This window comes from Bombus vosnesenskii, unplaced genomic scaffold, assembly GCF_011952255.1.
Source record: "Bombus vosnesenskii isolate JDL3184/JDL3185 unplaced genomic scaffold, Bvos_JDL3184-5_v1.1 scf7180000014579, whole genome shotgun sequence".
In the NCBI taxonomy this organism is placed as follows: domain Eukaryota; kingdom Metazoa; phylum Arthropoda; class Insecta; order Hymenoptera; family Apidae; genus Bombus; species Bombus vosnesenskii.
In genome coordinates this window covers 199176-217994 of record NW_022883531.1, presented here as the reverse complement: position 1 = coordinate 217994, position 18819 = coordinate 199176, and the positions used below count along the sequence as shown (strand labels likewise).

The 18819-nt window shown below is 28.0% G+C and overlaps 2 protein-coding genes across 5 annotated transcripts; both read left to right on the top strand.

Annotated features, from left to right (window-relative positions):
- The first annotated feature begins 126 nt into the window (after nucleotides 1–126).
- On the top strand, nucleotides 127–9477 carry LOC117240192 (beta-TrCP). Of its 2 annotated transcripts, none has more exons than XM_033506141.1 (9): nucleotides 127–621; nucleotides 5039–5273; nucleotides 5369–5555; nucleotides 5619–6075; nucleotides 6194–6567; nucleotides 6662–6740; nucleotides 6819–6972; nucleotides 7076–7123; nucleotides 7268–9477. In XM_033506141.1, the coding sequence occupies exons 1-8, from the start codon at nucleotides 568–570 to the stop codon at nucleotides 7084–7086; spliced, it is 1551 nt and encodes a 516-aa protein (XP_033362032.1). In that variant the 5' UTR covers nucleotides 127–567; the 3' UTR covers nucleotides 7087–7123; nucleotides 7268–9477. The 2 variants fall into 2 exon arrangements, with proteins under 2 accessions (XP_033362032.1, XP_033362031.1); XM_033506140.1 differs by having other exon boundaries at nucleotides 6819–7005.
- Nucleotides 9478–10971: 1494 nt separating this feature from the next.
- LOC117240185 (exportin-7) lies at nucleotides 10972–18042 on the top strand. Of its 3 annotated transcripts, none has more exons than XM_033506111.1 (15): nucleotides 10972–11168; nucleotides 12427–12664; nucleotides 12739–12893; nucleotides 12966–13190; nucleotides 13267–14137; nucleotides 14214–14499; nucleotides 14574–14718; nucleotides 14802–14949; nucleotides 15026–15185; nucleotides 15286–15688; nucleotides 15773–15935; nucleotides 17168–17245; nucleotides 17334–17524; nucleotides 17615–17742; nucleotides 17817–18042. In XM_033506111.1, exons 1-15 carry the CDS (start codon nucleotides 11154–11156, stop codon nucleotides 17923–17925), a joined length of 3315 nt encoding a protein of 1104 aa, XP_033362002.1. In that variant the 5' UTR covers nucleotides 10972–11153; the 3' UTR covers nucleotides 17926–18042. The 3 variants fall into 3 exon arrangements, with proteins under 3 accessions (XP_033362002.1, XP_033362003.1, XP_033362004.1); XM_033506112.1 differs by having other exon boundaries at nucleotides 10975–11168; nucleotides 15773–15911; XM_033506113.1 differs by lacking the exon at nucleotides 10972–11168 and adding an exon at nucleotides 11228–11251.
- The last annotated feature ends 777 nt before the right edge of the window (nucleotides 18043–18819 follow it).

The following is an 18819-nucleotide window of genomic DNA, read 5'->3' as shown; positions in this document are numbered from 1 at the left end:
ATTTAAAACAGTTCGAAATATTGTTTTTGAAATATGCGCGGGTACAACAGGGATGGATATATTGTTCATATACGCCATTTTGGAAATTTTGCGTATGGTGCGCCATCAAGTTGATTTTAAGTTAAACAGAAGCAGTGATGAAGTCGGTGGTGTAAAATGGTGTTAGTGCTTCTCGCGAGCTTCTTATCTTGATGGTTGGCCGTGCATATATCTTGATGAATTTTGGAATTCATTTGGATATTTCGTACGTTTCTGAAGAAGATTAACATTAAATTTCTCATATTGTTCACGCATAGGATTTTAATACACATTTTCCATATAAATTAATCGTTATATCAGGTTTCTTGGATTTGTGAAGTGACATAGTTATTTACGAGCTGTTGTGTTGGTGAAATGTTGTTTCAACTTCCTGTACATGGCGAAGACTCATGAGCGTCGTCAGTCGTGTTGAATAGTCAAACGCTAGTGTTCAAAAGGTGTTTTATCCTTTTTACAAGAACTTTTTCCAGCCAAATTGATCCGGTTGTATCATCTGAATCAATTATATTGTGCCAGTTGTGTGTGAAAATGATGAACATGGAAACGGATGAGATTATCGAAGACACAAACACGAATCTTCAGGTACGCAACACATAGTAGTATTTTTGACCTGAAACCTACCGCCATCTTATGTTTCCTTATGATGGAGAAATTCACTAATATTTTATGATCGACCGTTATTTTCTGCAAAGCTTATATCTGTTAATATGCACTTCCCAAAGAAAATTATTAATTGTAGAAATATCTTATGTATACGAGAGGTTATAGAATACAATTGTGTGCTGTCATATATGATCGTGGTCATTTCTCTAAACTCTTTTATATCAAGATATTTATGTACATCTAATGACAGTTACCTTATTATCTTGACGGAAATTAAGATTGCATCACTTTTAATTTCTTTTATTTGATCAAATCAATACTAGTATATATTATGTTATATGCAGAATATTACAAATATTTAGATTTGATTAGAATCACAGGTATATCTTAAACAATATGACTCGAAATATTTATATATTCTTACAAGAATCATAACAAAGTATAAATTATACTTACTATGCCATCGCATAATTATTATTAAATTTTTACTATAAATATTTCAATATTTATTCGTATATTCGATTCATATTACTACTTTTTTTTGAACATACCTTTTCTTAAATTTTTTATTTTTGTCAATTTTTAACATAAAGTAAGAATATTTACAGTATAAAATGTAATGATTTTATTTTCAGATTGCTAGAAAATCGTAATATTAACTTGTTATTTACTAATTTATTTTTTAATTTGTTACGTTATTGTACAGTTGCTACATATATTTGATCGAAAAATTATTAGTTAGTTACTATTGAACTAGCATAAACTTGACCGGACACGATTGTCTTCGTTGTCAGAACAAAGGATAGATCGTTTAAACATAATCCAAGCTTTGCAGAGTGGAAACAATTTACTACATGATCAATGTTTTAACTCCCTTTTTACCTTTTCTCTTTTGTTTCTCCTCTTTTACAATCTTTACTTTTTTTAGCTCCCCTTTTTAAATTTTGTGCTAAGTTGCATTACACTTATCGTAACAGTATTGTAAATAATTGAGTAGAATCTATAGTTTAATTCCCTTAAATTTATTTCTTTATACGAGTTTACAATCGTTATAAAAATTAATGATTAATCTTTATTGTCCATTTTTGTCGTTTAATGTTACAGTGATATTGATTTATACGTACAATTGGATATGAGCCAAAACTGTCCAGGAATGAATAATTTGCACTTTTTTATTTTCAACTGCTGGAGTAATTTAAAAAAAATTTGTTGCTTTAGAATTTGTATAGGGATCATATAGAAATTCTGTTTGATACGCGTTATTTGTTACAATAATGATTAATTATCTTCAAGATAAAATATAGAATGATTAGTCTGTAGACAATACAAAGATTTAACGATCTATCCGTGTATTGTGTTTAACTTAAACTATACACGTGTATTTCGAGGAGACCGCCAGAGAGAAAGAGGAATCGATTACAATCCTTGCGTCAGATCTTGTGAATTTATGTAGTATCGTTTTTATCAATATATCTTTTATTCTGTATATAGATACAAATATAAGGCTGTATACAAATGTATATATATACAAAAATATATAATTTTTTCCTACATATTTCACATTTACATAATCTTTAATAGAGTTTATATTGATAGAAAAAAACATATGTGACTATATTTGTATTATAATTAGAGTTATATCTATCAATATCTTATTAAAGTATGTCTGCCGTTGGCCAATGTAAATGAACTTTATATTGTGTTGTCAAGTTATAAGTACGTGACTTGCCGAAAAAAAGTATTGCTCTTCTATTTAGTGCTAGTGACTCATCATTCCGGTTTCAGTCGTTACTACATTACCATGCGCATTTTTAATTTTCTTTATCGTTTTATTTATATCCAAATGTGTATAAAAAAATAAAAGGTAATAACTACTTAAGAATAACGAGAAAGTGATGCATCGCGATTATCAATTTGCGATCTTTATAAAATTTTATAAACTCAAAGAGACGTGAATTTTTATACATTTTATTCTAGAAACTTATTGTTCTTAGAACTTTCCTTTGTTTTATATTTATGGAGACAAAAAAGTGTTCTGAAATTTAATGCCGTAAGTATTCATAATCAAGGACGACAGGACATTTCGAAACGTTCCCGTGGTTCATTGTTACATGCTTCGAAATGTACATTATTTTTCATGGGTTTTTTCCACTAATAAACTTTATGTTTCTATTGATAGATGCGTCTCACTTTCACGTTTAAGAATATTTTTCTAATCATATGTGCATACACGTAAATCTGTATCATGCATCGATTTCAACATGCCTATGATATTTATTATTGATAAACGATAAAAAACAAAGCACTAAAAACCACAAGGTATACGAACATCTTTTCCCACAATTCGTTCTTGATTGTCTTTTATTTATAATCTGGCGCATATGCGAATGCCAGTGATAATAAGTTAGATAGTATTTCGAAGAACTACCGACCAATATGATTTGCTGTTATCGATATCAGAATATTATTTTTTTATCCTACATACGACCGTATTAATCTGTAAAAACCAATAAAGAATGCTTTATCAGCATTCCAGTACATGTAGGTGATATTAGTATTAATTTCTTTATGAAAATTTTAAATTTATTATAATATTTGTATTATACATTTACTTGGAAGTTTTCGCGTTTTGCGTGACTACTTGCTAAAATGGAGAGAACACGTAAGGGGTACGAAGACAAAGAGATACAAAGAGCATAGATTCGACACGAGTTCGCGATCCCGTTATACTGGAACACCGTACTGAGAAACATTTTCAGATGATCGAGGTGTACTCCTCGGTCGCCAGGACTCTTCAATGTTGCTATGCTACCTTTTACAGTCGAGTGATCATGAGATCTCAAATCGAAGAATCATACTATGCACAATACACACATGTATATATATGTATATGATATGATATATATATCATATACATATCTAGTTGATATATATATATATAATCATACATTTTATAGAGTTTCGTGTGTTAATCTTCATAAAAAGACACATTGATGGATGTTTTATTTTTATCATTGAAGAAATGCGAAAAATCAAACTTGAGTTTCTGGTGAATGATATTACGGGAATATATCATCTTGAGGCATCTAAAAATAACTTAAAATTGCAAATTCTTTTTATAAGTAATTAAAAAGTGAAAAATTCAGATTTTTGTGGATGATACAAATTCAGTCTTTAATTTTAGTTTGTAATTTTTTTTTAAGAAATCTGTTGCAAAATGGTGGTTATTTGTCATATTCGAGACCTCTTCTTCTGCTAGAACGTCGATGGCTACCCATCACTTCGGGGGAAACAAGAACATTTAAAATAAAAAATAATAAAGATAAATTTTTTAATTTTTTCAGTCAGCTATTGATTCATATTGGTTTGAATTATATTTTCTTGTGGGAGACAAAAGATTGCCTTGATTATCTTATTTCTTTTGCTTTGTGAAACTATTTTGCATGACAGGATTTGCCTATTCATCTCTGTAACTTCATCAGGAGCTTTAATTTTGATAAATCGTTTTGGCACAATATTTTATGTGCTTAAACTTTACTATTGCCATTACGATGTTGCAAACGTGTTTCAATCGTTTGAATTTTGAAGTATAAATGTTTAACTTCTATTACGAAATATTTAATAAGATATGCGTCTATTATGAGTTTTCGCTTCCAGAAGTAAATGGCAAGCGCTAACAAGTAGGCCGCACACGAAATATTGGATTAGTGCAGGTCACGGTCCGTTGATGCAATTTTCTTTATACAAATCGTTCGCTAATACGAATTAAGTAGCAAGCTATTTTCTTTTCTCCTCGTTTCTTTTAATTATAAATTTTATTACAAATTTCAAATATTGCAATTAATTTTTTAAATAAAAAAAAATAACAGTATTACTGTTTTGTATTTTGCTACAAATGATTGTGTATTTAGTTAATAATTTTTAAATATTTTATTTGCGATTTTATTTTAAAGCATGATCATCAATAAATTATATTTATAGACAGTACCATAATTCAAAAAGGACAAATTGCATGTTCGAACGTCAATTTCTGTGAGCGTTTAATATTGTTTTGTATAGTATAGTCTATCTGAGGTCAAGAACCTGATACCACACTCTATCTTAAAATACATGTGTCACCTAATAGTTTTGCTGCTGTTTTATATAATACTTATAACTATTATGATTTAATTGTATAATGTATTAAACAGTTTTTAAATATACAATAAAAAATATATCTGAGTATCTTTATATGCATCCCTTAAAGTATATAATATTTACAGTATAATTGATCAAGGTATATCTTTGCATTCTTATCAAATCTGAATTAAATTTAAATAAAATAATGTTTTAAAAGTATACTTTTTCAATTAGGAAAATCTTTATAATGTGTACAATTTTTATAATGTTTTTACAGTATCCAATAACAATACTTTATGATCCTACTCGCAAGAAAGAACTGCCATCTGGGGTATCTGCGCAATATAGGCAAGAAAAGGAAACTTGTATGAAACTCTTTGAGAAGTGGAGTGAACCCGAACAAGTTAACTTTGTTGAACAATTGTTGACAAGAATGTGCCACTATCAGCATGGTCACATCAATGCATATCTGAAACCAATGTTGCAGAGAGATTTTATTTCTCTACTACCAAGTGAGTATTTCTGTCGAGATATTTTTATTTAAATGTTGGAATATATATATATATATATAAATTAGATCTTTTATAACTTATATTTCGGTTATCAGAAAAAGGATTGGACCATGTGGCAGAAAGTATTCTTTCCTATCTAGATGCTGATTCATTAATTGCTGCTGAATTAGTATGTAAAGAATGGCTCAGAGTAATTAGTGAAGGAATGCTTTGGAAGAAATTAATTGAATGTAAAGTTCGGACTGATTCAATATGGAGAGGTCTTGCAGAAAGGAGAGGATGGTTAGTTAATACATTCTATGAAATCTCATTCTGTGGTATCTGTTTATTTATTAATGTTTTTAGGATTCAGTATTTGTTCAAGCCAAGGCCGGGGGAAAGCCACCCAAATCACAATTTCTATAGATCTCTTTATCCCAAAATAGTTAAAGATATTGATAGTATAGATAACAATTGGAGAATGGGAAGATTTAATCTTCAACGAATAAATTGTAGAAGTGAAAATTCAAAAGGTGTTTACTGTTTACAATATGATGACCAAAAAATTGTCTCTGGTCTTAGAGACAATACAATTAAAATCTGGGACAGAAGTACACTACAGTGCATTAAAGTCTTAACAGGACACACTGGTTCTGTTTTATGTTTACAGTATGATGACAAAGCAATAATATCTGGTTCCTCTGATAGCACTGTAAGAGTTTGGGATGCTAATACTGGAGAAATGGTTAATACATTGATACACCATTGTGAGGCAGTTCTACATCTCAGATTTAATAATGGCATGATGGTCACTTGTTCAAAGGTCAATAAACTTTTTATATATTTAGCTTATATTTTAATACATCATATTTCTATATTAAATTAATATATTTTTACATCTCATAAATTGTAAAAAATAACTATTTGTTAATTGTATTTAGGATCGTTCAATTGCTGTATGGGATATGACATCACAAACGGAAATTGCATTAAGAAGGGTATTAGTGGGGCATAGGGCAGCAGTAAATGTTGTTGATTTTGATGAAAAATATATTGTTTCTGCTAGTGGTGATAGGACTATTAAAGTATGGAAAACATCTACTTGCGAATTTGTGCGAACATTAAATGGACATAAACGGGGTATAGCGTGTTTGCAATATAAGGACTGCTTAGTAGTTAGTGGTAGCAGTGATAATACAATCAGATTATGGGATATTGAATGTGGTGCGTGCTTACGCGTCCTAGAAGGACATGATGAATTGGTCAGATGTATTAGATTTGATAGCAAGCATATAGTTAGTGGAGCTTATGATGGGTGAGTAAAAAATTTTTTAAATTGTATGTTATATTGTCTTTTACAGTATTGTTTGTTTACATGTTTACAACATGTTTATTGCTTTATGTTATAGAAAAATTAAAGTATGGGATTTGGTGGCTGCACTAGATCCACGTGCTCTAACTAACTCGCTTTGTATACGTACATTAGTGGTGAGATATTTTACATACTTTATTTTATTCTGTTCTATAAAAAGGCTTTAATAGTAATAAGTTATATCTGCAATATAGGAACACACAGGTCGTGTATTTCGTCTTCAGTTCGATGAGTTCCAGATAGTATCGTCGTCACACGATGATACAATATTAATATGGGATTTTCTCAATTTTAATCCATCAAATGGATCTGTATCATCCTGTGGGCCTGCAGCAATAAATGCATCAGGTGTGAATCAATCTGATACTAGATCTCCATCTCGTAAGTACGATGAGAAAGATCTTTGTTCCATGTACTTGATATTTTCTAACGTTATGAATTATTTTTATAGCATTTGAGTGACGCATCCCTATGAATATTCCTTCATTGTGATATAATTGTAAGTTTAATATACTGTTTAAGATAGAAGATAAACTCATATATGCTTATAAATTTGCGTTCCTTTCTTTTTCGTAATTATAAAATATTTGTTGCTTGTTACTATACTTTCTAGAGATATGTTATATTCGTATGTTTGTTTCAGACAAGTGATTAGTGAGTGAGTTCAATGTGTTCACGGTAGTGTACGCAGGAAATGAAGAATCAGTGTCCAGTGTGAACAGCGCCTAGAAAAAAAAAGAAAATCTCAGCAAAACACGGTCATTGATTTTGGTTTATTATTTGCTGTGAAAAGCAAAAGAAATTCTCTCAATAATAGGATATATATGGGGTGACAGATAAAACTACGAATTAATTTATATGCGCTTGACGCACTGCGTTTAGTAACGAACAGTATAATTAAAAATCACATAAATACATCCCATGGATGTAAACAATTGTTTGCTTTGGCCATATTTGGAATTCTTCTACGCTCTATGACATGATAGAAGTTGACCACTTTCCTACTACTATGAAAAAAAGACTTACGATACATAAAGGAAATGAAAACGTTTTTAGGCTGGATACACTTAATAAGATGGTAGCTGTATTATAGTAAATTAATAATTTCTTTTTTTTTTTTTAATGTAATTAATTTATAGTAAGGAGATTGTAAAATGCCGTTTGATTGGAGTACTTATCTGGTGTGAATGTGGACATTCAAGTCTTGATATGTGGAAGAATTATAACTATCATATTTCATTACCTTTTAAATCTAGCTAATGTGAATTACTATACCCATGTTTAGTATTATAAATGTACAGCCGTTAATCGAAGACATAGTAGTTTCCATGGACATTAATTTTATGAAATTTATATTATATAATGAAAAGTAAATGGAAAGATAATAACCTCTGCACAGTCATTGATATAAAATACCATTTGCATTTAAAATATAAAGTTTCATTATACCGAGATGTAAATATTGATTCATAAAAAAGCAATATAGTGACTCTGAGGTAATCTTAGCTGCTGTGAAGAAATTATTGTGTTTTGACTAATGATCTCGGATCATATGTTTCAACTTTTGTTTAAGCTACATCACATTTTCAATTATAAGTTATAAGTGTGCTCTGAACAATATTATATGAGTTAAAATATAATTGTCATTTTCGAGATTTTATAAATGCTATCAACGACATTATTTTTATTCCTATGGTAGTAGTAGCACTAAGAGAAATATGTTTACTTATTGATATATTGAATAATAGAATAAAAATATCTTCTCAAATTTTTCACGAAATAGTAATATATATATAAATATATATACATATATATTTCAGTAAATATTGCGACAGTAATTCGATATTTTGACCACATTGAAAAATTCAAAGCCAAGCTTACAAATATGTAATCCTTGATATTGATTTCAATACATATATTTTAAATTTTATACAACATAGATTTTGCATGAGAATTAAATTGTGAATATGTGCTTAAAAAAAGAAAAAAGAAAAGAATTAAATATTACAGATAAAATATGTCAAGTTACTTGACTTTTGCATTACATAAGTAACAGATAGTGTATTTAGTAGTACTTGTACATTATTCTAATATTATACAAATTTTTACATTAAAAGTAAAACATATTATGCAAAATTATGAACTGCATGTAGTCAAATCGGGTACAAAGAATTGTGATTTTTAAGCTAGAATGGTGGCATGAAAAATTTTCTATAACTTTGTGGTATGTATATATGGGACTCCAGTGCAAACATTACTTTTGTAGTATGCAGCATGTTCTCAATTCATAAAATTTAATGAAAAACATAGAGCACAATAGAGAAAAATAGTGTAGCTGTGACAGTTATTAAGATAATCTCTTTATAAGCACATACTTCATTATATTGCAGCTATCTAAATACGTACATATATAGGTAGTATTAATTATATATTGCTGTTTCTTGGATTCCACTTTGGAATGTAAAAATATAAGTATATATATTTTTTATTTAGATTGGGGTCTTAAAATACTTTGGTGAATCCAATATGTAAAATTTCTTTATACAAAAAATTGTTTATTTCATAGTAATTATGATAATTATTTAAAGATAGAAAATACAAAACCCTGAGATATTTCATTTCTAAAAGTTTCGTAAAGAGCGACAATGTGTCTTATACATAATTTAGTTTTGATCATAACATGAATGTTACATTTGTTCAAAATAATATTATGACAAGAAGTATCTTTAAGAAAACATTGTGATGTTTATTGTTAATATTAACATAAAGTTTCATGTATGAAATTAATTACACAAGAATAATATGAAGGCTGTGGAAAAGCTATACTTGAAATACAATACCTATTCAAAAAGATGCAATTTTAATGGAAACAATATCCATCACTATCCCTTAAATTTAACATACTTTCGTCAAAATCAGATTGTGATTAATAGAAAATTTATTTTGAAATGTCATATTTTTTATAAACATAGTGAAGCTGTAATCTTTTTGAATTTAAATGTACAAAGTTTACTGGAAAAATATGTACTATGCTAGTATTAATGATCAAAGCTATTATATACTGATAAAATTAATATTTGCATTACAAATTAGGTAACATTTTCAATATTTATGGTCGATCTGTTACCTGCATTTAATTATTTTCCGTTAAAACTAACTAGTATTTCACGATACAGTTCCTGATAAATTTTGTCAGATTATTATGACTTACATTATTCCAGATTTGAATACATTATATATATATATATATATATATATATATATATATAATATTACAAGATTTTACCTACAAAATTACGAGAGAAGGTATTTCATATATATTTGAAGTTAATATATTAATTTTGTATGTAACAGCACGAAATAACGCATCGCTTTACAATAACTCGCTTTACAGAGATAAAATTTTACAAAATTTTGTGAACATTTAGAAATTACTTTGGCAAGAAAAGGCCCCAATCTGAATATTATATTTTCATTTTATTATTTATGCATTATATATCGTCATAACACAATGCTACATAGTATACAAAAATTAGATGCATAGTCAATCATAAATCATCATTAAGTCACTTTTTATCCAATCCCAATTGTTTCTTATTTCATGTCATTATACTATTGCAAAAAACTCAAACTAAAACAAAAAATATATAACACAATTATCAAATTATTTATGTATAATTTTGTTAAAAAAGGAACAACGATATCTATTTTATTATATATTTTTCTATTATTTGAAATATTGGAAAGTTGTTCAAAAAATCATTTAGTTTCAAGGAGTGCATTGTCTCATTTAATATGTTTCATGTTTTGTCATTTTTAATTTTATAATAATTCTTGCAAATTGTAAATTTTTATTTTTGTAATGAACGTTTTATAAAAATTATTCAAAAAATTATTTATGAGATACATATATCCAAAAAATAAAACACTAGAAATCTTTTATAACTACATATTAAAAAGCTCCATAAAATTATTGTTTATCACAGCATCTTTCATTTGAAAAAATATACGCTTGTATTTTGTTTTTCATCGAAAATTTTGTTTAGATTTCGCGCGAAATAACTACAAATTGTTGACTTTTTATCCTACTTTTTTTTTATTATATCGAAGAATACTATACTGTCTATTATAAAATTTTATTCTTTATTATTTTATACAATATAAATACATTATAAATATCAAATTTTTATTGTTTATAATAAATACTAGACAAAGATAATGATCAACGACAGAACTAGTTACCAAAGTAGTTTCTTCGATTGAATTACGAAACATAATTAAATATATTCTAACGTAATATAATCGGTAATTTATTTGTAATTTCTACAATGAAAATAGTGAAGATTTGGCTTAAGTTTTCTTCCATCTTTGTAAGGTAGGCGGGTATGAATTTTGTTTCTTTTGTTAATAAAGGTGGCGTTGTTGATGCTTCCGATGTAGGAAAACGTCGCTTCTACATAACATGTTGTGGCAGTCGAGTTTAAAGCATGTGATCCTGCCTTCATTGTAGATAATACAAAGCTGCGAAAATGGCGGACGAACAGGTGAGTTACCTATCAAAATAACGTGCAAACCTCAACCAAAAAAGTGGAGTTATTTATGATGAAGTGATTTCAAAAATCGTGTGGTAAGCCAGCCGGTGGTAAATCTGTTGCAAGTTATGTGGTGTCGACGTGTGTCCCAAACATTTTGCTGCTGGGAAACTTAAGTATTTCTTGGAAGCTACGTTGTTTGTTGCCGGACCATAGTGATAATTTTATCGCACTGTCAATAAAAATGCAATCATAAATTAATAGATTTTCCCGCTTTAGCTTTATTGACATCTTGTTGTACGAACAAAATCATGTAGCCGATATGTAAAACTTTAACCTTGTTTTCGTAAATACTATTTTGTGTAGATATAGTTCTGAAGTTTCAAAAGATAATTAATGGATGAGAATATCATCTAAATCTTGAATTTTAAGTTTGAATATTATTATTTAAGAGAAATTTTGTTTGTTTACATCGTAATGATATCAAACTATTATTTGAAATTACTTACAAAAATATGGCATAACCTATCCACTTTAATTTTATAACATAAACTAAGATGTTTTTTCTGTTACTTTATACTTAGCTCGTACTGTTTATCTCACGTTAGTTATAAATGTCTTTTTTATTAATCATAATCTTTTGATTAAATAAAAAATAATATGAAAATACGTTGGTATACGTTTGTAATTTTTTTAAGCAAGTGGCGGTTTGGAATTCCGATAATTAATATGTGCTGTACATTTATAAAATTTAAATAAATGTGTAACCTCTAAAATGCCTAAAAGTTAAAAACACTAATTATCACATTGATTTTATAATATAGAATAAAACTGTGATTGTTATAATCCTATCTAATTTCTATTTATGTATTTAAAAAGTGAAAATATCTATAGGTTTATAATTATTATATTTACTTGTATTGTTTTAGTTCTAAAAAATGTTAATAGATAATAATTAGTTTAATATTTTTATGCATCTTTTTAAAATTTTAATTTGATACATTTTTTAAAATATTAATCATGTTTGTTGATATTAATAAGAAAAATATATTATAAATAAATTACATGATTTTAAAGTATTGCCTATTTGTTATAATGTATTTGAGAAATATTTAAATGACAGTTTTTATATATCCAAAATAAGTGATTAAATTTATTAAAGAACTTGGGAAGTAAAATAATATTTTTGAAGTATATAAAATAAAAATAACTACACAGAAATATTGTTTATTTGGGATGAATTATATCATTAAGAATGGATCACATACAGGAAGTACGGCAGCTGGAGTTGCTATGCAAGCAGTTGTATGAATCACAAGATTCTACACATCGTGCAGAGGCTGAAAAAGCACTTGTTGCTTTTCAAAATACTCCTGATACGCTTACAAAGTGTCAGCTTCTACTTGATCGAGGAGATTCTCCATATGCTCAATTATTGGCAGCCACTACCTTGACAAAATTGGCTTCCCGTTCATCAGGACTTAGTTTACGACAGAGGCTTGACATACGTAAGTCTATTTATTCTATCATAAAGCAACACAATTAAACATACTTGGGTCTAATATCTATAATTTTATTTTAGGAAATTATATTCTCAATTATTTAGCAACTCAGCCAAAGTTACCAAACTTTGTAATACAAGCTCTGGTTACACTGTTTGCCAGGATATCAAAGTTTGGGTGGTTTGATATTGATAAAGAAAGAAATGTGGTCAGTGATGTAACAAAGTTTCTTCAGGTTAGTTATTATCTTCTTTGTTCCAAAATGTTTATTTTTCATAATTATACCATATTTTGATATAATATACAGGGATCGGTAGAACACTGTATGATAGGAGTCCAATTACTTTCTCAACTAACGTGTGAAATGAATCAAGTGTCGGATGCAGATGCAACCAGATCTATTACAAAACATAGAAAAATTGCTAGCCACTTCAGAGATACACAACTTTTTGAAATATTTAGGTTATCGTATACTTTATTAAGTACAGCTCGAGAAAATTGTAAAAACTTAAATTTTAATGATGAAGCACAGGTATATATCTTGCTACTTTTTTCTGTATTTGTAATAATATCCTAAATTAATATTATTATTGTTTTGTTTTTTTTAGCATGGTTTGATCAGACAACTTTTAAAACTAGCACAAAATTGTTTGACATTTGACTTTATTGGGACTTCAACAGATGAAAGTTCTGATGATCTTAGTACAGTACAAATTCCGACCTGTTGGAGACCTGTATTTTTGGACTTTACATCACTGAAACTTTTCTTTGATTTATATCATAGTTTACCTAACTCACTGTCATCTTTGGCTCTTTCATGTTTGGTCCAAATAGCATCTGTTAGAAGGAGTTTATTTTCAAATCCAGAAAGGGCACAATTTTTAACACACTTAGTTAGCGGTATAAAACACATACTACAAAACCCTCAAGGTCTCAGTGATCCTGAAAATTACCATGAATTTTGTAGACTATTATCAAGGCTAAAGAGCAATTTTCAGCTTGGGGAGTTGGTCTTAGTCAAAGACTACCCAGAAGCTATACAATTAATTGCAAAATTTACAATACAAAGTTTACAGATGTGGCAGTTTGCACCAAATAGTTTACATTATTTACTAACATTGTGGCAAAGAATGGTATCATCCATGCCATATGTAAAAGCAGGTGATCCACACCTGTTAAATACATATACTCCAGAAATTGTAAATGCATATATTACTTCAAGACTTGAATCAGTTGCAATAGTAGTTAGAGAGGGTTTAGAAGACCCACTTGATGATTTAGGAATAGTTCATCAGCAATTGGAGCAAATATCTGTAATTGTAAGGTGTGAATATCAAAAGACATGTACTTTGTTAGTACAACTTTTTGATCAGGCTGCTAGGACATACCAAGAATTAATGACACAAACAGCATCTCCAACACAACGAATGGATATTACTATACAAGAGGGTCAACTCACTTGGCTTGTATATATCATAGGTAAGTAAATTTGTAAATCATATAGAAAAGTAAACATGTTTAATAGTGAATTATTACATTGATATTTAAAAAATAGGTGGTGTTATTGGCGGAAAAGTAACATTTAACAGCAATGAAGAGTATGATGCAATGGATGGTGAATTAGTTTGCAGAGTACTCCAATTGATGAATTTGACTGATTCAAGACTTGCACAAGGTGGCTGTGAGAAATTGGAATTAGCAATGTTGAGCTTCTTTGAACAATTTCGTAAAGTATATGTAGGTGATCAAGTTCAAAAAAATTCTAAAGTATATAGAAGACTGTCAGATGTTTTAGGAGTTAATGACGAATCCATGGTACTTGGTATTCTTATCCGGAAAATGTAAGTAGGAAGTTACTTTCAGGAATATTATTTATACTATTTCAAGATTTATGATCTTAATTTTGCATTTACAGAATAACAAATTTGAAGTATTGGGGTCGTAGTAAACAAATTATTTCAAAAACATTACAATTATTAAATGATTTATCTGTAGGATATAGTTGTGTCCGTAAACTTGTAAAATTAGAGGAAGTACAATTTATGCTCAATAATCACACGGTGTGTATATATAAAAATATGTAAAATTTACTTACAAAAAATTAAGAATAAAATTGTATATATTCTTTTTTTTTTACTAACAGAGAGAGCATTTTCCATTTTTGGGAAATAATGTTGCTGTAACAGAAATGCGTTGTAGATCAATGTTTTACACATCCTTGGGAAGATTATTGATGGTAGATCTAGGAGAAGATGAGGAAAGGTTTCATACATTTATGTTACCTTTAACAAGTATGGAAAGCTTTTTTGTATCCAAAATTGTACTACATGCTTATTTAATATTTACACTTACGTTTTCCACCTATAGATGCATTTGAAAGTTTAGGACAGTTAATTGGGCCAGCTGACCCTTCACTTTTTACAGCAGAAGAAGCAAAAAAGGCATTGATTGGTTTAGCAAGAGATTTAAGAGGTTTAGCTTATGCATTCAACACAAAAACATCCTATATGATGCTCTTTGATTGGATGTATCCTTCTTTTAAATATAATTTGATAAATGATTAAGAGTCATTAATAATAATTTGCCTTAATTTTTGATAAATGTAAAGTACCTTAATTTACACATAGTTATCCTAATTATACACCGATTTTATTACATGCTGTGGAATTGTGGCATTATGAGCCACAAGTTACTACACCCGTCCTAAAATTATTTGCTGAATTAGTACAAAATAGGAGTCAACGATTACAGTTTGATGCATCTTCTCCAAATGGAATTTTATTATTTCGTGAAGCTAGTAAAGTAATATGTAGTTATGGTAATCGTATATTAAACGTTGAAGTTCCAAAGGATCAAATATACCCCTTAAAGCTTAAAGGAATAAGTATATGCTTCAGTATGTTAAAAGCAGCTTTATGTGGAAGTTACGTAAATTTTGGTGTGTTCAGATTATATGGTGACGAGGCATTGGATAATGCACTCAACACATTTGTAAAATTACTTCTTAGTATACCACAAAGTGATTTATTGGTATGCATCAATTAACTTATGTTCATATTCAAAAGATGTAAAGATAGATATCTTACAACTTAATATTGTTGTTTTTTTTTGTAGGATTATCCGAAATTATCTACAACATATTTTGTGTTACTTGAGTGTTTAGCTCAAGATCACATGGTGTTCCTTTCTACTTTGGAACCGAGAGTATTCTTATACATTCTATCAAGCATCAGTGAAGGGCTTACAGCACTAGGTGCGCAAAAAGACTACTATACAGGTCTGTGCGGCTGATTCTATTTTATTATCATTCTCTTATCCTCTATGCCATGCCACAGGATTATAAGACCCAAATCATTTAAAATTCCTTTTTTATAAGAAAAATGTTTGTTAAATATTTTATATTCTATTTCAGTAAAATATTAGTAAATTATGAATAATTACTTATAATTGAAGTATAGTAGAGATTTCAATCGCAATTAAACAAAATTTAATAGTATATATATCAGATTTGTTTTTAATGAAAAAATATATATATACATAAGTAATCTTGTATCATGCATGTTCGAATTCTTATTTGGCGATATTAATACAATTTTATGATTTTAAATATGAAGCATAAAAAAATCGGGAGAAATATTAGTTAATAAGAATGTTTAATTTTGTTTATGTTTATTTGCTTTTTGCATTGTTGCTTGGAATGTAAACCTGCATTTAGGTATATTAGTTACTGCTATAGTTTCGAAATTACAGAAACAAATGTATGCTGAGTAATATTTATGCATATAAGGAGAATGATTGAATCACCATAATCATATAGGCAATGAGAGGATTGGAGTTTGTAGAATCTAGACCCTAATTGCTATTGTTCTATTGCCTTTTTCTTTTTCTTCCTTTTTCAAATTTTTATTCCTATTTTTAATGTTGTATTAAACAACTTATAAATTCTTCATTTCTTTAAAATTAAATTACATAGCACAGATAGGGTCTAGCACACATAGTCAGCCGCACAGCTGGCATGCTACTAAAATATATTACTATTCATAGTCATAAGTTCTTAAGTTACTAATTTACTAATCTTTATGTGTTGTTTTTACATTTTATGCTTTGTTTTCCATTCAATATATAACATGCAAAATTATGAACAACAAACAAATACTTCAAATATGAATGATTATTGTTTGTTCATTTACTTTTTCAAAATTGATAAAAATTATGTTTTGATTCAATAAGTCATCATTTATAATGACAGATTCTTTTAACTCTTTTTATATATAAGTAAAATTGTGTTTTGATAAATTAACTAGCCAACATAATAAGTGAACAAATAATTTTACAGAATTTATATTATTTTCAAGGTAGGTTTCTATATTAAATTCCACGATAGACACAGATTATATTTATATATTTTTTATATTATTATTCTTTTAATGGTTACTTTTATTTAACAGTTCCTATTTTACTTCAGATAAATATAAAATATGAAATATAAATAACAAAACTTTATTGCAGATACAATGGTCTGTACTGGTTGTTGCGCAACACTTGATCATATTGTGACTTACATATTTAAACAATTATATCAAAAAGGTATTTATCTCATGTATCTACTACTATTTACTAGTATTTAGCTTATGTATCTACATTAATATTTGAATACATGTACCCTTTTTGTTAGGGGGTTACCCGGGCAGGAAAAATACAGTAGTTCCAGGAGGTGGAGACTTATTCTTACAAGTTCTAAAGCAACATCCTGAAATTCTTCAACAAATGTTAAGTACTGTTTTAAATGTGATAATGTTTGAAGATTGTAGAAATCAATGGAGTATGTCACGTCCTCTCTTGGGATTAATTCTTTTAAATGAAGAAGTAAGTATTTTTCATTTATTATAAAAATTATGTTAAGAGATCACAAAAATTTTCTAATTTTACGCCGAAACTAAATATTTATTGTTGCAGTATTTTAATCAGTTACGAGAAAATATTATTAGAAGTCAACCAGTTGATAAACAAACAACAATGGCACACTGGTTTGAACATTTAATGGAAGGAATCGAAAGAAACTTACTCACGAAAAATAGAGATAGGTAAGAGGAATACGAGATACGAAATTATATATAGACATTTATCCATGTTTATGTATGTATTTTTCTTTTCTCAGGTTTACACAAAATTTATCATTGTTTAGAAGAGATATAAATGATATTTTAAAAGGACCTAATACAACTTCAAATCCTATCGGTGATATGATGACCTTAACCTTCAATTAGATTCTCCTAGGTTCTTGCCTGCCAAATGCTTGAATGTGTGTGCGAGTGAATTATAAATTATGGTGGAATTAAAATTGATTTTAGCTGAGTATAAAGATAATAAATTACATACTGTTATTTTACAAAAGCATTATTGTTTGGCTTCCTATTCTTTTATACTTTTAACTTTTGTTTTTTCAATTTTGTTGAACATAATTGTTTCCAAATTTAAGATATTGAAACCTATACAGAGTGTATACAATTCATTCTAAAAATTCATAAACAGAAAAGACTAAATCCTTCTTATTACCTTTATACTCCAGTTGCTTTGATTTAAAATAATATTGGAACATAAAAATTCGTACACATATATTTTAAGTATAAAAATTCATTGGTAATAAATATATTAAATTTCATAAATCAACGATTATTCGATATCAAGCAACTTTGTATGGATAAAAAATTTGATTTATTTCAATTGCCTTTTGCAAACGTTTATAATGTTATCAATTTAAGATTACAATATTTTTTATCTTATGTTAATATTAAAGCATGTATTTCAGACATGAATGATTTGTTTCGTACTATATTATAGTAAAAATTTAAGTTTCAGTAATAAGAATTATCTTTTTCGACATATTATTCAATATATATATATATCCACATTTTATTTTAAATAAACAACAAATTATTATTTTGATTGCTAAATAGTATGTTAAAGATATAGTGTAGAATAGGAAGCCAACTTCATAAACTATTATCGTAGTTTTTATTCCATTATTTTTACACGCAACCGACTTCCATTTATATGTTAAAATGTTTCATTATCAACATTTTTTATTGTAACAAATTATAATTTTAAGATCGTTTTATAAAGTTGAAAAAAATTGATGAGGCATGAAAAAAATATCAATC